Source organism: Colletotrichum navitas, assembly GCF_030913465.1.
Source record: "Colletotrichum navitas strain CBS 125086 chromosome Unknown LY79scaffold_41, whole genome shotgun sequence".
Classification (NCBI taxonomy): domain Eukaryota; kingdom Fungi; phylum Ascomycota; class Sordariomycetes; order Glomerellales; family Glomerellaceae; genus Colletotrichum; species Colletotrichum navitas.
The window spans coordinates 194271-214309 of NW_026850587.1; the positions used below are offsets into that span (position 1 = coordinate 194271).

At 49.9% G+C, this 20039-nt stretch overlaps 8 protein-coding genes across 8 annotated transcripts; 3 read left to right on the plus strand and 5 right to left on the minus strand.

The window, feature by feature from the left end:
• Positions 1 to 1175: 1175 nt before the first annotated feature.
• LY79DRAFT_689660 (GMC oxidoreductase) lies at positions 1176 to 3295 on the plus strand (the record flags this gene model as incomplete). Its single annotated transcript, XM_060564722.1, has 2 exons — positions 1176 to 1521; positions 1573 to 3295. 2 exons carry the CDS (start codon positions 1176 to 1178, stop codon positions 2988 to 2990), a joined length of 1764 nt encoding a protein of 587 aa, XP_060412791.1. The 3' UTR covers positions 2991 to 3295.
• Positions 3296 to 5442: 2147 nt separating this feature from the next.
• Positions 5443 to 6810, plus strand: LY79DRAFT_518078 (uncharacterized protein; the record flags this gene model as incomplete). Its single annotated transcript, XM_060555000.1, has 1 exon — positions 5443 to 6810. The coding sequence occupies one exon, from the start codon at positions 5443 to 5445 to the stop codon at positions 6808 to 6810; it is 1368 nt and encodes a 455-aa protein (XP_060412792.1).
• A 309-nt stretch (positions 6811 to 7119) lies between these two features.
• Positions 7120 to 8025, minus strand: LY79DRAFT_634617 (uncharacterized protein). Its single transcript, XM_060562237.1, has 2 exons — positions 7504 to 8025; positions 7120 to 7435 (listed from the first exon to the last, which is right to left on the minus strand). The coding sequence occupies exons 1-2, from the start codon at positions 7815 to 7817 to the stop codon at positions 7312 to 7314; spliced, it is 438 nt and encodes a 145-aa protein (XP_060412793.1). The 5' UTR covers positions 7818 to 8025; the 3' UTR covers positions 7120 to 7311.
• Positions 8026 to 10085: 2060 nt separating this feature from the next.
• On the minus strand, positions 10086 to 11450 carry LY79DRAFT_670809 (flavin-containing amine oxidoreductase; the record flags this gene model as incomplete). Its single annotated transcript, XM_060563824.1, has 1 exon — positions 10086 to 11450. One exon carries the CDS (start codon positions 11448 to 11450, stop codon positions 10086 to 10088), a length of 1365 nt encoding a protein of 454 aa, XP_060412794.1.
• A 1066-nt stretch (positions 11451 to 12516) lies between these two features.
• Positions 12517 to 13347, minus strand: LY79DRAFT_670810 (uncharacterized protein; the record flags this gene model as incomplete). Its single annotated transcript, XM_060563825.1, has 1 exon — positions 12517 to 13347. One exon carries the CDS (start codon positions 13345 to 13347, stop codon positions 12517 to 12519), a length of 831 nt encoding a protein of 276 aa, XP_060412795.1.
• A 338-nt stretch (positions 13348 to 13685) lies between these two features.
• Positions 13686 to 15769, minus strand: LY79DRAFT_260621 (uncharacterized protein). The gene is made up of 4 exons (XM_060551934.1): positions 15490 to 15769; positions 15075 to 15416; positions 13898 to 15020; positions 13686 to 13802 (listed from the first exon to the last, which is right to left on the minus strand). Exons 1-3 carry the CDS (start codon positions 15572 to 15574, stop codon positions 14119 to 14121), a joined length of 1329 nt encoding a protein of 442 aa, XP_060412796.1. The 5' UTR covers positions 15575 to 15769; the 3' UTR covers positions 13686 to 13802; positions 13898 to 14118.
• A 490-nt stretch (positions 15770 to 16259) lies between these two features.
• On the minus strand, positions 16260 to 17592 carry LY79DRAFT_591279 (L-Aspartase-like protein; the record flags this gene model as incomplete). The annotated part of the gene is made up of 6 exons (XM_060561260.1): positions 16260 to 16421; positions 16511 to 16561; positions 16585 to 16720; positions 16822 to 17033; positions 17091 to 17332; positions 17394 to 17592. The coding sequence occupies 6 exons, from the start codon at positions 17590 to 17592 to the stop codon at positions 16260 to 16262; spliced, it is 1002 nt and encodes a 333-aa protein (XP_060412797.1).
• Positions 17593 to 18421: 829 nt separating this feature from the next.
• LY79DRAFT_518211 (VPS4-associated protein 1) lies at positions 18422 to 19157 on the plus strand (the record flags this gene model as incomplete). Its single annotated transcript, XM_060555011.1, has 4 exons — positions 18422 to 18532; positions 18587 to 18853; positions 18916 to 18974; positions 19028 to 19157. The coding sequence occupies 4 exons, from the start codon at positions 18422 to 18424 to the stop codon at positions 19155 to 19157; spliced, it is 567 nt and encodes a 188-aa protein (XP_060412798.1).
• Between the last annotated feature and the right edge of the window lie 882 nt (positions 19158 to 20039).

Here is a 20039-nt window from a genome sequence, read left to right on the forward strand (position 1 = left end):
GAGTATTGATTGTTATGATGCTGTGGCAAGCTTAACCAAGTTTGCAGGCACCTAGCTGGTTGATGCGAGCAGAAGGCAGGCTCTCTACTCACAGGGGTGTATTATAAGGACCCAATCTCAGCGGGTCAGTGATGCTTATTGCTTGCTGTCTAAGCGAAGGGCCCAGTTCGTTTCCACACCATGAAAGTTCTTGGACCCTTGACGGGCCGACTGCAGCATGACAGCACGTGGAGCGCTGATCCGTTTAATTCCCTCCTTGCTTAGAAAGCTCTTGAAAAGCTTGGCTTCTGTTCACTTCACGCATCCCCTTTCATTACGTAGTATTCCGTAAATCCGCGCACCGAGAAAATGCATTCGGTGCTGGTCAACAGTCTCAGGCCCCCTGCTGCTAGATCATCGTCTGCGCTTGTAGTGTAAGCTTAAATCAAAGTATCAGTGAAAGAATATCGGATAGAACAACAAACATTACCGACGGGCATGAGAAGGCTCCTGTGTAAGAGACTGCATCGTCGCTTAACCCAAGATGACGTATGGCGTAGAGCAGGGTTCCATTCTCCGTCTTGCAAAAATCCCCCGACCTCGGATAATGGTTCATGAGTCGGTTCAGCCCAGTTAAAGATGTATAAGCCGCCACCCTCCACTTCAACACCTTCCCTGTACGGTCTCGACTTTTTCCATCTGTGCAGAAAACCTCTGCAGGTCCCGCCGATCAACGCTGATACATCTCGCATGGCGGATCCGATATCCCTGTCTGGTGTGCTCTAACGATTGATAAGCATGTTGTTTCCTGCCAACTGCCGTTGGGTCGGGCCGATCACAAAGTTCCAGAAACACTCAAGATCCAATGAAATTCCGAACCGCGCAGCCCCGGTATAATCGGTATCTACGGCTACAAGGCACTCCACTTGATCAAATCTTGAGTAAGTTGACCTGTCCAGATTGCGCTGATGAGAGAATCAGATCGAAGGCATTGATGGATCTTGTTAGGTGAACCTGAACTGCAACATAATGAAATTTTCTATCCAAGGGCCCGATTTTTCCTTTGGAAAACTAGATAAGAGACGATGTTCCCTCCCAGGCCACGGAGACAAATCATCTTGTCAGTCAACGCAAACAAATTAGTCTGCTCAGCCTTTTCTGTTCTATCCACGGAGCATCTAGAACACTAGGCAGCTATGAGAGGCTTCCTTACAATCTCCACCCTCCTATCAGGAGCGGCGTCAGCGGCAGTCCGATTCACCAACTCTACCGACAGCCATGATTATATCATCGTGGGAGGCGGCACTAGCGGTCTTGCTCTCGCCAACCGCCTGTCCGAGAACCCTGCCGTGTCGGTCTTGGTCATCGAGGCTGGTGGCTCTGTATTCGACAATGTCAACGTCACTAATCCCAACGGCTACGGACTAGCCTTTGACACCGACATCGACTTCGCTTTCCAGACAACGAACCAGACGTATGGCGGCGGCCAGGTCCAGACCATGAGAGCTGCTAAGGCATTGGGAGGCACCAGCACCATCAACGGTTAGTTCATAGATGAAACACAAATAGTTCAACAAAGCTAACCGTTAGTAGGATTGGCTTACACTCGTGCCGAATCCTCTCAGGTTGATGCTTGGGAGAAGCTCGGCAACGAGGGCTGGAACTGGGATGCTCTTTTTCCGTACTATCGCAAGAGCGAGCATTTCCAGACCCCAGAGCCTGCCCGCCAGGTCGCCGGCCACCTAGATTACGAGAGCAAAGACCACGGCGAAAACGGCCCTCTTTTGACCGGTTGGACTTTAGGTCAAACGAACGGAACCATCCCGGCCGTGCTTAACTCTACATATCAGAACCTTGGTCTGCCCTGGAACGAGGATGTCAACGGAGGAAACATGGTTGGCTTTTCAGTCTTCCCTCGGACTGTTGACCAAGAGAACGCTGTTCGTGAGGATGCCGCCCGGGCTTACTACTACCCGTACCAGAACCGTACCAACCTCAAGGTTCTCCTGAACACTAGCGTACAGAAGCTCACATGGAAGAACGCTACCGTTCCCACTGCTGACGGCGTTGAGGTCGTATCAGCCGACGGATCCCGCAGAATCGTCAAAGCCCGCAAGGATGTTATCCTTTCCGCCGGCTCTCTCGTCTCGCCCTTGCTCCTGGAACTCTCCGGTGTTGGCCATCCTACTATCCTCAAGCAGCACGGTATTGAGACTGTTGTCAACCTCCCCACCGTTGGCGAGAACCTTCAGGACCAGATGAACAATGGTCTCTCATTCGCCATGAAGAACATCACTGTAGATGGCGCTCTCACCACCGTCGCCTACCCCTCCGCTGAGCAGATGTTCGACAACGTCGACGAGGTCGCCGCCAAGATCAAAGAGAGCCTCCCGGCCTATGCCGCTACAGTAGCCTCCGTGAACGGCAACGTCACCCAGGCCGCTGATCTTCTCGAGTTCTTCGAGATGCAGTGGTCTCTCATCTTCGAGTCCAAGATTCCCATCGCTGAGGTCCTTGTCAACACGGCCCAGGGCACCTGGAGTAGCGAGTACTGGGGTCTCCTTCCCTTCTCTCGTGGCAGCATTCACATTAGTGAGAAGTCCACTGCCAACGCCATCATTAACCCCAACTACTTCTTGCTAGACTGGGACCTTCTCCACCAGGTGCAGACTGCCAAGTTTATCCGCAAGCTTTATGGTACCGCGCCGTTCTCAACTTTCGCCGGAACCGAGACACGCCCCGGCCTGGATGTCGTTGCCGAGGATGCCGACATTGAGGGCTGGACGGGCTACATCAAGGGGAACTACCGCTCCAACTTCCACCCTGTTGGCACTGCGGCTATGATGCCCCGCGAGAAGGGTGGAGTTGTCGACGCCAACTTGAAGGTCTACGGCACGACCAATGTGCGCGTCGTTGATGCTTCGGTTCTGCCTTTCCAGGTTTGCGGACATCTTGTCAGCACTTTGTACGCCGTTGCTGAGAGAGCGGCTGATCTGATTTTGGAGAACTAAGACATATTACTTTCATACTATGATCATCATTGTACCCCTTTTTGTAACATATTTTCGACGCAACTTTGTGTCTTTCGTACATATAAAAAGTCTTTGGATTGAATCACACCATGTTGCTTAGCCCTTTGCCTTTTCATAGGCTGAGCTTATTGATCAACAATTCTGATTAGTATGGGCCGCGTTTGATGGTGGCCCTGCCGCCCTCTACAAACATGCATTTATAGTCACTATATCGGAGGCTATGAGGACCGCTTATCAATCTGGCTTGACAACACACCTTGGATCATTTAATGAGCAATCGCAGTCTTAATATTAGTTTATAGATAATCTATCTGATGGTTTGTCATGTTGTCCAGCCTCGTGGCCCCGGTGGATTTTCGACACAGCTCAACAAATCCGCCTTGTGGGTACTCTGTATTCTTAAATAGTTCGGTTGCTTAATACGTGACTGTAAGATAGCTCTTGATACAGAACGGTAGCGGCTGTCGATTTTCAGAGAAGTAGCACTGGGAACAGTAAGTTTCTTGACGTGTTGCTATCCGTATGTATGTAAACTCTTATGGGGTTGCTGGTAGAACTCATGCATAGTGAGTTGTCTCTGTCTAGGGTATGAAATTTCGTTTTTCCAACCGAAACATTAGGGCTTATCAAGTGGCTTCGTCAGGTAGAGTCCAAAAGTCTCATGGCCCTTGTTACTACCTGATTATACCGCATTCACTTTACTTCAAAATATTCACGCTTCTATTGTTTGCTTGCCCTCTTTGGCAGAACGCCTCAATACCCAAAGAGACCTTGTAAGAACCAAAAAATACTGGAGTATGCTCATTTTGTATTGAGAAATATTGAGAGCTGCATAAAAAATCCAGGGCTCGATCCTTTATATTCATAGATCGCCTCATTACTGGTAATGAGATGGAAATTTCCCAAGATGGGCTCCTGGTCATATCGTTGCCGACCACTGGCAAAAGCCGAGTACTCTTTAGAACCATTTTTTATGAACTGAATAGGCTTCTCATGAAGCAGACATATGTCTCATTGCGCTTGTGTCGCATTCCGGCCCCTGTCAGGTCAAGTTAGGCATGATTCACGACGTCTAAAACACTATATCTAGCTGTTTCCTCGCTTAGTAGGTGAACTCTAAGTATCGACTACTTTTCTACTTCACTGCCCGGACGCACATGCTATCATATCGTCAATGGGACTTTTTCCGAAAATTTTGGCTTAAATTGTCGCGCAAACGTAGACTATGGTCTATGACGTTAGAACAACGCATCATTAGTGCTACGTTGAGTTCTGCCACTTACGACTTTCGCCGCGTTGTGGATTTGACCGCCTCACTTTCCGCAGCAATGACTCGGTAACAGCTCCAATACAACGGTAAAGCCCCACAGGCCCATACCTATGCTGGTCAAGATTTATCCGTACATGCCGAATATAATGAAGAATAGGAAGGGGAATGACATCATGGCTTCTGCGGCCTTTGCGCTTCATGCAAACAATGCCCACTGATCACCTTTATACCGTGTATTTGCATGTTCTTGGGCTCTGGTACAGCATGAAAGAGAGGTGCTTGCTCGACAAAGACATAAACGAACACTCAAGGTTACCAGAAGCAGCCTCAGATGAACACGAAAGTTGACATGATTTGATAATTAGAACATGATTGCAAAATATGTTTATCGGTCGGAATCTAGAGTCGATTCACAAAAAGAACGAGGAGGATATCACCAGGCTTTTTATATGATACGGATGTAGCACCCATTTTCAGGAGTAAAGTTCTTCCACGCAAAGAACTTTGTCCTAAATTTGCGTATCTGTAGGAGAGAAAGCCAAGAACTTCACAAGCTTGAGTCAATCCTGCATGGCGAGTGGATGCAAGATTCTACACACGGCGAGATCTTCCCATTAGGTTTTGTAAGGAAATGATGCACGTAAGATGCATTGCACCTTTTCCATCCGCGGCGGAAAACTCCAGTATTTAGCTGGACGTTCTTAGTGAAAATCCAAGGAAGTTGAGACTATTTAGCTTAGCCCATTTCAATAAACAGGGATCATCGCTACTAGCGGCGTACTCGGCCAACTCCGAGGCAATGACCTTGCTTGGCCCCATGCTTATCTCAGGAATTGTGTGGGTTCGGCACTTTCAGACCGAGATAAAAGCGGCCTTCATGTGAGAGGGTGGGCTATCCCACATGCAAAACACTGTACTGCTCGAGTCAATGCAACAATTCCCTGACAGAAAATACCTTCTGTGATAATATCATGCAATCTTGCCAACACCGCTCTCTCTTTAGAAGAAGAAAGCGGGATTGGAGAACATGCATATTTAATCATATAGTCCATGGTAGATCCTGGCTGTTGAAGCGCCAAGCTTGGACTTAAACTTTATCCAACATTCTGTCTTTTCCGTCATTCTCTCCTGGTTTTTGTCCTTAATCATTATCAGTCCACCATGGCAATTCGAACCTCACTTTCGATTGCGTTCCTCTGCAATACAGCATTTGCTTCATTTTACGAAGGCTCTCTTTTTGCCCGCGCAATTGATTGTTCTCCATCATCATCAACGGGGCTCAAGTCTGAATGCTGGAAGCAGCTAAACGTATCAGACTACATCACAAAGTGGCTCGCTGAGAATGGAACCAAAGCTGACTGCGACAACTTGGGCTTTGCTCAATGTTTTCTTGCGTTCAATGGCTACGGCGGCCGAACCTGCGATACCCTTACTCGAGACACGTGTGAGGGGTTCGAGACTGTTGGATCCGCAGCTACATACTACTCGCCACAACAATTCTACACGCTCTGGAATATCTACGCCATATACCAATTTTTCAATCAATACTCGGAGGCTCTGTGGAATGGGCATTCGCTCGCTTCTGATACAATAGGGGATATTGTTGCCACTGTATCACCCTCTACCGACCCAGAAGTCCCAAGCAACCTTTTGTGGACGGCGATATCAGGTGGCTTCTGGCTCGCTGCTGCTAGTGGTGTCAACCCAATTCTAAGCGAAATCGCCACAGGGCTGGCTGTTGTTACAGGAATGAGTTCTTTTTTCATGACTTCAGTAAAAGGCTCTTCCAATGCACGATTCGTCACCCTAGGCCAAATTGGTAGCAGCCTCGCTGAGCTTGTTCTCAATTATCAAAACGGGCTGCAGGATTCTTTGAAGGAGCTACAAGGCAACAGCACCTTGTTTTTGGCGGCGACGGAGCCTGGTGGCTTCAGTGAGCGCGCTGCGGCCAGCCTCAATCTCGAATCGACCTCGCTGTACCACGACTTGCAGCTATACACCCTCTCATTGGCATTGAAGGCAAACGGAATTGTTTCTACTCGATCTACGGGAGTGAATGTACTCGAATATGCTCCGAAAACAAACGGCGCGATATCGTGTCCTGAACTCGGCCCTGCCGGTAACTGTTACCAATTCTGGCTCGACCCGGATACGGGTAACACATACGCACTTCATAACCCTAAGGACACTGAAAACACCTACGTCGATGTTCTGAACAAGATTCACGACAAAGGCTGGGCCAACTTAAGCGAAATCTTCAAAGTGGAGGATTGTACGGGAAAGGATCCGAGTTTCGACGGCAAGACCAAGGTGACTTGCCTGGCTTCGCACGGCTATTGTGAATACGACTATACTGATCAATCCACTGTCACCGAAGTGAGAACAGCCAACAAGCAGTTTACTAACTGCGATAACGACAAGGAATGGGGCTATCTTTGTGACTGGATGTATGGCGGCCTTGTTCTTCCTGAGTCTTATTTGGGACCACTCCTGACATACACAGGGGAAGCTTGGTGCAGGAGGTCTTAGAAACAGTGCTAGAATTAGTGATAATTTAGCGATAGCGAGCGTGTACGTTTATTTACGTCGGTTAGACATGATCGTGAACCTCTACATAGCTTCCACGATCTAGTAATGAATACTGATTAAATGACTAATGAAGACCACAATAGGTGGGGGCTTCCGCGTGTTTGGTGCTAGGGATGAATAATGTAGAACCCGAGTTTGAGAGGGAATGTGGGTTTGATCGTGGAGGAGTGGGTGCTTTGGCACAGTTAACGGGCTTGGCGACATCTAATAGATAAGGGCAATGGTTCATCAGATCTCCGGTATTTCGTTATCGAGGCCAAGCAATAGTATTTATGGTGGATATATGATATCTAATGTGGGTACGTGCGTAATAATAAGTAACAGACACCAAATTGCCATTATCCAGCGCCTAGCCTCGAACATTGGCCTGCCGTCATGCAAGCAACTCTCATACTGAACTTCCAAGTTGGAACCTCTCCATCAAAGCTCTCATGATCACTACTACCAGTCCTTCGGGGTGCTGTCAATGTACAAACTGACAACGGTCTGCAAGGTGCAGATGGTTGACCCCAACGGACCGCCATGACAGTAGGTAGGGATGTCACGGTACCCAGACACCCCACTCCTAAAGCAGATGTTAGTATACGGTCTGATTAGGTGGTGTCCCACATTATGGAGAATGGGAAGACTCACGCAACGCCCCATCGGTGGAAGATTCGAACCCCCCAAGTGTCATAGAGACCCTTCATTAGGGCGAAGCTGTACTTGCTGTCACCGCAAGCATATTTCTCGCCAAGAACAACATCGCCAGTTTGACCACAGTAAAGATTCTGCTCATCGTGACCATTCAAATGAAGTCCAACGCTGTCAACTGAACCATCGGTTTGATGACGGGCAGAAAAGTCAAGGATGACAATGTCTTCTGGGTCGATGGGGCTGGCTTGAGGAGTCGGGGATGCCAGGGTGGAGACGCTAAGCGCGAGAATGGTAGCGATACTGAACTGCATTGTAGAAAGTTGGCTGACACGAAACAGTAGGAATGCTGTTGATGATGCTGAGAGTGTGAATGCTTCAAATCTTTTGAGACGGGTACTGATATGCTTGGAAAGTCCTCATCAATTTCGCAGGAGAGCTGCTGACTTTTATACTCGTACTGAGACATAGCCTTCCCAGCAGGTCTACAAATATCCATCAGATAAGTCTGGATAGTTGTCTCATGCAAGTGTGTCTGGAAAAACAATACGAGCCGCTAACCAGAAGTCACCAGTACCATCATAGGCGTGTCCATTCCGGCCATTCCATCATACAAGCACTGATTAAGCGAGAGATGACACGCAACTGCCCCGCTGTGCGAGCTAGAATTGCGGAGTTCCATGTTGCCTCCCAAATCGCCCTATTGCGGATACCTCTCGATTATACGAGGTCTAAACACATTCCCCCCCACGAATGTGGTGTGTTATGGAATTGTGGCTAAGGTTCTTCGAACCATGATTATGAATACTACAGCGATGGTTTGGCTACCTTTGAAATAACCAGGCAGGACGACATTTAGTAGTGCTGCCTTTTCAAAAAGAACAAGAAAAGAAAAAATATCGGTCATAGGAATGAGAATACAAGTTTCTATGGTCCGAGTTGTATAGGAACAAGTAATGGTTCACCATACGCAAGGGAAGAGTGCCCACTGTCAACTGGGGTGGTAAATTGTAACGTACATGCTAAGATCGCTTGCACCGACTTGGTGGTTCGCACCAAATCGAAACCAGAACACGTATTGATTAAGTCGATACGGGCCTCAACTGGCAGTTATGACAGAAATGAAAGCGATGCTACGTAGTATTACTGATTCGTATTGAATAGAGTGCAACGAAAAGCTATGCCGTGCTGAGGCGACCACGTGCAGTTCTGATGTCGCTTACTCAGGACCATATTAAAGAATGCTCGCATAACAGGTGACCGCTTGTTTAACACGGAGGCTTGTGGCACTAATTTAGGAGCAACTGTTCGTGAATTTACTGCAGCAAAGGTGGAATTCCGCCGCCACCTTTACACTTATGTCCGAGGGCAAGGGATTATCGAGATGCATGACAAATCGCACCTTGATCGTGAAAACACAAATTCGCTTCACTAAAATCGCTGGATATGACTATAAATGGATCCATCAGCTTAGTTGCTACAACATCAATGACAGGAGAATCTTCTCCATTCAAACCAAGCGCCTTCCGCAGTGCTTTACAGCCTTTAGCTAGCATTAGAGCGCTTCGAGCCTCCACGTATACAGCACGTATTATTATTATTATTATTATTCAAAGGGGGGGGGGGGGGGGGGGGGGGCGGGATGGTGTTTAGAATGGACATCTTGCAATCTTTTATTATTGTAGGACAAGTAACTACCTGAACTTTGCAGAGCGATGAGACGTTGTGACGACTCTTAACTTGCATGATACTTAGGCAATGTTAAACCTTTGTCAAATGTCAATCATCTTTGACTGTCAAATTGTTAGTTCTCTCGAATTGTTGTGGCAGGATATTATACATAAAAGGTATAAGCACGTGTGATGACAAACGTGTACCCACAGTTGCCACTGCTACAACTACATTTGAGTACTGTCACAACAGAAAGGAAAGCAATCTAGGAAAGAAGTCCAATAATAGAGTCTTTCTTTGCACTGTAATGTGTTGCTCCCGAAATAGTAGATTGGGAGCACTACCGTTGATCCGAGATATCTTTGGACGAGATAGCCGGGGATCGGAAGGGTCGGAAGAACCACGCTCAAGTACCTCTGGCGTGATTTAAAATAATGAGAGATCAAAGGACTTCGGGGAACACTCAAACTTAATCCGAGTTCCAGCAAGTTATGTTAAGCAGGTCGTTTTTTAATTTCCAACCCCCAATTTGCCCCAATTACAAAGTTGACAAACCCGATAACAAATCTAGTATTATGGCTTCTCAATGTGCCATTAACATGCTCACCATATACTAAGCAACTACTATTTCTGTGTATGTTAGCAGACCCTTAAATATTGACGGATTACGACCGGGGAAGGGGTCTTACTCCGGGAAAACCCGCCAGCGTATCGTGATTCCAGGCTATTGCATATCAAACAAACTGCTTTGAAGAGTGAAAGCACTAGAGACTTGACTATTTCGGGATACTATAAATTAAGAACTAATAATGGAATTATTTGCGCTGTCATTTTCAACCAAGTTGACGTTGGCAGTTGTGCAACTAACCAAATCGGCTCACATATGGCTTCAGACGCCAGACGTAGTAAAGTCAAATCTTCCACTTCAACTCCTCCAAAACCTCTCTGGCAGACCTCTGGCCCGCAAACACAGCTCCCTCCATATACCCATAGTGCTTCGTTGAAGTCTCTGTACCAGCCCAATGGATCACCTCTACCGGTTTACTCATCCACTGACCGAACAAACTCCACATCCCAGGCGACGGCGTCGCCATCGGACACCCGGACGACCGATTCTCCTCCATCATGTTGTGACAGAAGAAATCTTCGGGGTTAAGGGCCTCCTGGCCGAGCGCAGCGGCAAACCCGCCGAGGGCGACATGCCGCCTTTTATCTTCGCTGAAGCTCATGAATTCGCGGGATTTTGTGCTCGCAACGAGCCCCATGAGCTTGGCGGGAAATCCAGACGGCGGCGTAGCGTCGAATGTTACGCCAATGAAGCCGTCAGGGTTCGTGCTCTCTCCGGTTAGGCCTCTTTCTCTCCAGAAGGGCTTTTTGTATGTGGCGAAGACTTTTGTAAGGGATCCCATCGGCATGTTTTGTAGCAGCGACTCTTTTTCTATCGGCAATCGTGGCTCGAACTCGATTTTGAGGATGTTCCCAGGCGGAATGGCAGAAATTATCCGCCGTGTTCGATACGTCGTTTTGTCTGTTTGGATACTTGCAACGCTTTTGGAGTAAGAGATCTTACGGACAGGTTCCTCTAGATGAACTATCTCATCTCCGAGGTAATCCATCAATTTGTTGGCAATAGCTTGGCCACCTCCCTGAATGAAATGCTTCTGTGCTCCATTCTCCGAACTGAGCGCCGACGTGAAGTTGACTACGCCTTTAAAGAAGAACATGGCGTGAAGCATTGATATGCAAGACGTGTTCTGCCCGATAGTCGTTTCAAACGCCAGGTTTCCCATGTCGATTGTAGCTTGCGTCCATGCCCCCTTCGTCAACCACTCACGCACAGTTATGCGATCAAGTTCTTCCGCATTCGGCGTCAACCATGGCTTCTCCAGGTTGACAGACTCGCATAGCTTCTCAAACCGGCGAACAAACATACCCATGTCAAGCACTTCCCATGGCCGCATCGGCGGAAGCAGCCCGCTGTATCCCCGCGCTTTGCCGCGATAAGTCAGAACAATCTCGCCATTCGTGGCTGCAGTGTGCAATGGCACGTTGAATTCTGTTGCCAAGCCGTACATCAAGTCCTGTTGGTCGCCGAGGAAAGAGGCTCCGACGTCCCAGTATTCTCCAACACCGTGATGTATCGTCTTTGCGCGTCCGCCGACGCGGTCAAGCGCTTCTAGCACCAAGATGTGTTTTCCAGAATCTTTTAATAGTCTGGCTGCCGCAAGCCCAGAGTAGCCTGCCCCTATTACCACGCAGTCGTACGTGAACGTCATATCCGCCGCGGCTTTTCAGGTTTGGAGAAAAAGAATGACTGATTTTTGAAAAGAGGCTCGGTTTTAGAGCGTATCTCTGAACGACAATGACTGAAGGATTTATGTGATTTGGATAAGACGCGCCGCCCGATTACTTTTTGCATAGGCACTTATCTGTCAACAAGAACTTAGCGCTGACAGGATATTTGCAGGGCTGCACGCCACACCACAGACAGCGCTGATCACGACGCCTCATAATCTCCTTTGTCTTTCACAGCTACAATCATGATCAAAGGGCCAGGCTTGATTGAATTAGCAAACAGCCGTGGCGTCGGTAGCCAAAATGTCAAGTGATTTGCAAGCGGTTGGCTGGACCAGGTAACCATCTCGCAGCCTAAGACTAGCAACTACTAACAACGGCAGATTGTGTGGCATTCACCTTGAAGAGAACTTACTGAAAAACGTAGGGCCGAGCAAGCCGTCTTCGGATCTCGTCGGAACGAGAATTAAACCCTCCCTGACACGACCAGCACGCCTAGGCCAGGGAATTTTTGAGTGTCTACACAATCCGCTTCACAAGCATATCCTCAATTCTCAATCTATCGGGAAAACGCAAGGGCATCGCAAAACTCTGGTTTAACAATCCGGCTCCCACAAGTCACTGCTAGATAAGTTGTACGTGATGGGAATTGGGTTCATCACAAGCAAGATGGCAAGCTGGGCATATCACACAATCTCTGGTTCCATTTCTGAATATTGACGTCTTGAATTTGCCCAATGTCTGGATGCTCTTCATCAAACAAGAGCCAACCTGGGACTTCGTTATTATGCAACATTGGATCGTCGTATGACGTCATCGAATTCGGCAACACATCTGTTATAATTTCGACGGACTCCCTTAAGTTAACGCGCTGTACATCCGCTTTGAACCATATAGAAAGAAGTGTTCGCACAGTAGCTCCTCGTGTACACAATGTTGATGAGATTGACGAAGCAACAGGAAACATTCATCAGTCAGATAGATCTCATGATCAAAATGACCACATGCCGCGCCAGGGCCGCTGGTTCTAAGGAGCCCGCTGTTCTCTTAGTCCAGGAGTGGTTCTTCGTTGGGAATAATATGGAGACCACCAGGATAATTGGGAGGGGGGAGAGGATAATCTATGAGGAATTGGGGTAGCTTCACCAACTTTTCCGGAACCCCCGGAATGAACGGCCCCCACTGCCTCCGGATCCCGGCCCAGTGCTCTGCACCCTCGTGCTCGTACTCCTTTGCCCTCTTCTCTCCGCACCGCCTCTCCGTAATCTCCAAAAAGCAAGGGTGCAGGCAGGCGCCGGAGAAGGAGCCGACGGGACAGGACTTGAGACAGGCATCCATCTCCCTTTGGCTCTCCGAGGAATTGTCCCACTCAGACGGCCAGGCGCAGGGGTTGCGCTTCGGCTTTTTGGGGTCTATCTTAACGTCATCTCCTCCGGCAGCAACCTGAGAAGCCATGCCGTCCTCGCTTCGGCTCTCGATACCGGTCGTGTTGAATAAGCGGTGCTTCTTGAGGAACAGCCCGAGCTCAAGCGGGACGACTGGCTCGCGGAAAAACTCCTTAACTCGGGTTTTATTCTTGGCGTCTTCCGAGTTTTCCTGGCGGCTCACCCGGTAGGCGTCTGAGCGGCAGCGGAGCCTGCAGGCAAATGTAGCGGGCTGTTTGTAGGCATGGAGCCCGGGGACGACGCGTGGGCACCACTTTAGGCAGGCCTCTTCCATAACCTTGGCCGGGACGACGCCCCCTTTGGAACGCACCGATTCGTAGTGGGTGGTGTCATTGTTAGGGGCAAAGCCCGAGTCGGTAGAGAAGAGGGGGATGGCGACAGCGGGCGCCACGAGGGCGGCGAGGGCGGCGAAGCCAAGTAATGTTGACTTCATGATGAATGTCGATGGGACTCAAAACTTGTGAGTGAGAAGCTTGGTAAGGACAGTTGTGTTCAACGCTTTCAATGGCATTTTTCGCTGTTCATATACGCAGTGTCTCGAGATACCTTGGAGGCTCCGATTATTACCTCTGCGGCTTGTTCGCGTAGTGCAAGGTTGGAGTGCAAGGTTGGAGTTCATGGCTGTGGCCCGTCTGAAAGTTTTTTAGATGGAGCATCACGATACCTGCAGGTGTTCGGGAGGCCATCCTTGACGAAGCTTTTGAAGTGGAGGTTGCCTCCATGCTGTCGGGTTCCTTGCTTAATAACCCATGATGGTAAATCCGAGTACCATGATGAGTCTGGCGCTAAAGACGCATGTGGATGAGGGTTTGTATGTGTGTCGCAAAGTGCACATTGTTAAGACTTGAGAGTCCGTGAGACTATGGCCTTGCCTGACATGCGCACAACCTTGATAGAATATGAGTTAACGACTGACGAAGCAACCACTTTGTTCAGCAGATTTGACTTTTGCGATAAGAGCTGACAGAGAAGTTGTGGCTTACCAGTGGCATGTTTGCTGCCAAACCGGTGTCCGCGGATGCTGAGCGTGCCTATGCGGAGCGTGCCTATGCGGAGCGCTTGATATGGTCGCATTATCGTACAGTTTGATAGCAAATCATCGTGGTATGGTCATGGGCCAAGTTACATTGAAACCCCCTTGTCAAGGCGAGTGCTCTGCCCTGATTCCCAACTCCATGCATTGTATGCAAGCAACCCGGGACCTCTACTCTTCAGCCATCTCGTCATCCTCATCCCCTTCAGCCTCATCATCATCGTCTTCGTCGTCATCGTCACTTGACCCCGATCCTTCACTCTCACCTTCGCTGCCAGGATCGTAGTCCTCTTCATCCTCGTCCTCCTCCTCCTGCGCAACCTGCTCCGCTTCTAGGTGAGCCTTCTCTAGCTCCGTCATGCCATTGTCATCAACATTGCCGTTCGCACCGGCCTCCGCATCAGCCGCCTTCTTCGCCTTCAAGTTCTCCGTCAGCTCCATCTTTGCCTTTCTCTGCTCCGCCATGCTGCGATCTTGTAGTCCGTGACGCTTTACGTATGACTCGTCGATGCCAGCGTAGTCTTCTTGGTCTAGCATACCAAATTCGATTTCCTCCTTCGCGTCACCCTCTGTGAAGACCTCAACGACGATATTGAACGTGCGCTGCAAGACGCTCGTGTAGCTGAAGGCCACAATACGGTCAATGGGCAGAAAGACGAGGGGCTTCTTGAAGCCGTAGAAGATGCCGTTGGGCAGGAAGAAAAGATACCCATCCTTGGACCCGCGAAAGGCCTTGACGTGCACCGCTTTCTCATTGGGCCTGTGTGGCTGGCGGACGAGGCTATGAAACTTGCTAGGGTCCGCCGCAACGATCTCGGCCCTGTTGCCAGCAGAGCTGAGATGTGTCGTCAGTGCCCAATCGAAGAGGGCGCGGTAAGTATCGGAGACTGCCGACGCGGCACTCGCTCTGGGCCCGCCGATTGTACCCTGCTTGGGGGGTGTGGACGGCACTGTAAATACCAGCGCTTCCTTCTCAGGCGAGCTCTTTGTAGGAAGGCAGGTTCCGCGCGGGAACAGGACATAGTTGTGCTGCACCTGGGTTTTTTCGGGCACGGGGAGGTAGAATGCATATTCTTGACCAGAGGGTTAGGTTCGACTCAGAGCTAGTTGGGATGCCAGGAACGTACCAATGTCTTCCCATGCGTAGATGATGCCCTCTACGGGAGCGGTAGTGTTGGGTGCGCGAGCATACAGGTGGTTCGCGGTGAAACAGAAGTCGTACTTCTTACGCTGCGGCACCGAGACGGAGATGTCCTTGATCTCAAGAAGTACCTCTTCATCGGCCGCATTGCCGGTGCCGGTGCTCTTGGGCGCAGTGTTCGGGGTCGTGCCGTTTTTGTTTGTCGCTTTGAATCCGTTCGTGGGACCCTCGTCTACCCGTCTACGTTTCGATGCAGGTTCTGGTCCGTTGATCTGCTCGTGGACGAAGTTTGCGATGTTGTTAAAAAGAGCGATGCGGGCGGGAGTGTCTGTATGAAAAGAAGGATTAGCTTGCCAGCGTCGACGAGAAAGATTATGCGCAATTGAGATTCATCGGCGTACCGGCTGCTTTCTTAATGCCCTGAAGAATGTCTGGCCGTGACTGGAAGACAGCGTCTAGCCGCTGGCTGTCGAGACCGGCGGGCATTATGATGAATTATCGGGGTCTTGGTGGCTTGTTGCAGTACTTTGACAGATTTTTCGCTCGTTATGACGGCGAACTGCAGATTTCGAGGTCGGGTATAAAAGGGGTCGTCGTCAACGGTTTGAGAAGGGATCGATCGGTGATGATGATGTTTTCTTTGACGCGACGTCGATTGAAATTTTGGGATGTGACGTGTTGGCACTCGGCGCGCTGGACAGTCACTGTTTCACTGCATGATCCCGGCGCATAGCGGCGCGGACTCGGACTTACATAATTCGGCATTGTTCCCCCGTGGGTCGTACACTAATTACTTACCTGCCTGGGTAGTTAGGTAGGTAGGTATGCTTTGGAAGTTGGAACAGCAAATCGGGCCCCTTTCTCGAGTCAAGTTGCCACCGGATCGTCCAACCCAATAGAGGCCAATTCCAGTCAATCAACACGCAGGAAATGAACATCCTTGAGCCCGCTGGAGATGGCTTTTCTATCGACCTATCGACACATTTGAAAACCCGTTTCGCACATCATTGATCCCAAGTTTACTATTTTGTCTTTTTGCTGCCCCCCTTTCCTGATAATGCCACACATTCTCGCTCCCATTAACCATAACCAACCACGGCTGCCCAGGACGCCCTAAATCGCACTTTTCTTTCTTTCGCGGTGCTTGCGATGCCAGCCAGGTAGGGCACATTTACTCCACCAATGCCCGCAGAACGGCAATCTGCTCGAGGACACTAGCCTTGCTAGCATCGCCCTTGGCCGTCCTCATCTCGACGCTCCTCTCGTAGTTGAAGGTCTCTGCAATATCTTCCTCGAAGCGCTTATCGACAGCCTTCAGCTTCTCGTAACTAAGCTTGTTATCGGGATGCCAGTCTTCTCTGAGAGCGCGACGCAGCGGCCAGAAATGCGATGAGTCTCGCGGAAAGGGACACCATTGCGGACAAGATAGTCGGCAACGTCGGTGGCTAACATAAAGGGGTCGAGAGCGGACGACTCGCCCCAGCAATATCATCAACTAACTGGTGTTGATTTGCTTGTCCCTTCTGGGTGAATAAAATATTGCCGTTATCGTACGTGTGAATTCGTCCACCATTGAAGTCAGCTTGGGTTCCTGGTTTAACCTTGTCAACAACCTGTCCCAGAAGAAAATCGCTACATATCTGGCGTACGAGATCCATCAGATTATCCACATGAATCCAGACCAGCAACAACTTGAGAGTATGAATATTCGCTGGTTGAATATGTCCTCGGACCAGCGAGAAATGTGCTGCATAAGGACCGAGCCCCACTGCAGCGTTTCAGTGACGAAGCCACCGTCGTGAACACCAGCCATGGTGTCCCAGAGCAAACCTTCGAAGCCCAGCTCCTTGGAGATTGCCTCACGGTCAATGTTGAAGGGATTTCTGGCCAAGGCACCACATCCTAAGGGGTTGCGGTTGACGCGCTTGATGACCTCGCGAAGGCGCTCCAGGTCGTTGGCGAAGGCCATGGCATACGAGAGCATCCAGTGACTTCAGCGGACGGTCTGGGCGCGCTGAAGGTGAGTGTAACTAGGCATGATGTAGTCGATCTCCATTTCGGCACGGGCAGCGGTGACCTTCAAGAAGCTGCTGAGGTGGCCCTCGAGCTTGATAAGCTCGTCGCGGAGCCACATGCGTATGTCGCAGACGACCTGTTCGTTTCGGCCGCGGCCTGTGTGAAGCTTGCCGGCAATGTCCTTGCCAATGATCGCGCCGAGCCGACGCTCGTTGGCAGTGTAGATGTCTTCCCAAAGTCAGTCTCTGCTGGTGCATATCGATTTTGAAGTATAGGCAGTCAGTCATACCTTCGTCACCCGGGACCATCTTGAACTTGCCAGCCTCCCATTCCTTTTCAACCTCCAGGAGGCCTCTCTCGATCTCCTTAAACTCGTGTTGAGTCAGAGTGCCATTGTTGTAATTCGCGCGGGCAAAAGCGATGCTGCAAAGGATATCCTGCTTGTGGAGGAGCTTGTCGAAGTGGATGCTCTCATTGTACTGCTCCATAAGGGGGTCGAGGCCGCCTGGGTCCGTCAGTCAATCGTCCAATAGACAGACAAAAGCAGAGTAATGGAAAGAAAATTACCAGTAAAGCGAGCCCCCCCAAAGCTTGTTCTCCGCCGGCTTCGAGCTTGGGACCATGGTGATGTCTCTAGATAGTATATTGGTATATCAGGAGTGATCGAAGTTCCAATGGGTTAAGGAACGGATGGAGTTACAGCAATTGAGACCAAGAAAGGAATGGATAACACAAGGGATGGCTTGATTGATGGGTTGGTGCCAAGTGCAAGGATGATATCGTCTTTAAGAGGAGGGGAGTTGGGGGATGCCAGGTTCTTGACTCATCTGTACCCGCAAGTTTTTCCAAAAAATCATCGTAGCGCAAGTCTGAGCACTGATCATCAATTCTTGCTTGCTTCAGCCTTGTCTTATCTTGCATATAATTCTCTCTTATCGCAAGCTAAGGAGCTCTAACCACCGCGCTCTAGGGAACGTCACAGTGGATAGTGGATACATCCCCCCAAATCTTCCACCATTGATTTGACGCGTCGGTTTGTCACCCCGCGATTTCCACCGGTCCGCCACTGGCTCTCCCCTCCTCCGCCTTAGCTAACGGGACATTCCCTGCCCCACGTCGGTGTCACCATTTCGACTTACTTCACCCATCCTCAAACGTCACGAACCAACACCTGCTATCCCGACCTCAAGTCCTAGTCCTACCGACATCGTCTCGCCTTTTGGTGCTGGTGATGACACATCCGTCCTCCCAAGTCCTCACACCATATTCCAGCCGAGTTTGAAGGCTTACGCGACATCTACCCCTACCGCCAACGTCATGTCCTTCGCCAACATCTACACCCACCGCAAAGTGGCCGAGACTGCGGCCAAGGGTTGCGATGTGTGCTATCGCGCCACCAGTAGTGTTCTTGTTGCGGCGGAAAACAAGGTATGAAACAGCTAGTTGCCTCAACTGAGCGATTGAAGCTAACTCGACCGCCAGGACTTCTTCTACGTATGCCCCAGCCATCTGAAAGACAAGAACTTCTGCTCTCCCATTATCGATAACGAGGCTGTGGAAGCAAAGAAGAAGAAGGAACTCGAAGAAGAAATAGAGCGCGTCAAAAAAGAGTATGAAGAAAAGCAGAAGAAAAAAAAGGAAAAGGAAGAAAAGGATAAGACCACGGACAAGGACAAGGCAAAGGAGAAAGGCAAGGATGACAAGAAGAACGACGACGAGAAGGAAGCCGGTGCCAAGTCTCCCGAAAAGGTGAGCAACAAGCGCCGCTGTAACCTTTTCAAGGCTTAAAAGCATGGCTGACGAGCTTCTAGGACGGCACTGAGACGCCCACTCCGCCCACGGAGGAGCCCCGCGTTTTCGCGCTCCATAAGTAGGCAGTCCCCGGCCATGCCAAAATTTCTCCCAAGCTCAACATTTCGATAGGAACTTTTACGGTATTCGACTCGAAAAGAAACGGCAGATGGAAATCGCGAAGCGGAATCGTGAACGACTGCAGCAGCCGAACCTCTTTCCATCGGTTCCGAAAGGTGCGCCAGGTGCACCAGGCAACTGACATGTATCTTCAATGCAGGAACGAACCCATGTTGCACACTAGGTCAAACTCGGCGAGCATGGATACCCTTTGACGAGAGCCTCATCAACAACATGACACTGTTATCCAAACAAGATTGTCAGGTCACATACCACCTACACACCTGGCTTTGTCACCTAAAATCAGGGCCGGCTTCTAATATATACCGGTTTCCAGTTCAAATCAACCCAGGACAGGGATCCAAAAGCTAACTCAGGATGCGTCCAAATCGAGCTTGCTGCATCGGCTATGTTCGTTTCTGGTCGGCACCGATTGTAAACCGTTATCGTGCGTACAACACCTCGACGTCGCATTATACCACACACTATTCCCATTGGCCGGTTTACGCATGTGCAGGGCTTGCTGGCCTAACTACCTCTGTTTAGTCTACGCTTCTACGCATCGTAAGACGACCTGCAGTAGCTCTAGTAGGCTGTTGCCGCGCTGCGGTGCTACAGAGCACAAGCTAGTGTATTTTTCGAGATGATGCAGCACCGCTACAATCCTTGACGATGATCATGGGTGTGTGGCTATTATCTTCGAACCCCTCACTGGTCATGCCAAGGGCCGTTCAAGAGATCCAGGGCTTCGATCTGGCACGGGTCACGCCCTCAACATGTTCTCGAGTAGCGCCTCGGGTAGAAACCGCCACCAGTGCATTGCTGTAGTCAGCATGCGCTGAAAGCTTTTCCGAGTGTACACATCCCAAACCTTGGAAGACCACTCTGTTATGCGTATTTTACACTTCACCTCGGACTCTTGGGCCTTCCACTGTGTGGCACTAGGACCTCCACTGAAGTCAGTGGCCAGCCATTCTCTTCGAGACTTTCAATACTCGTCCACATAGCCGTGACCATAAAAGAC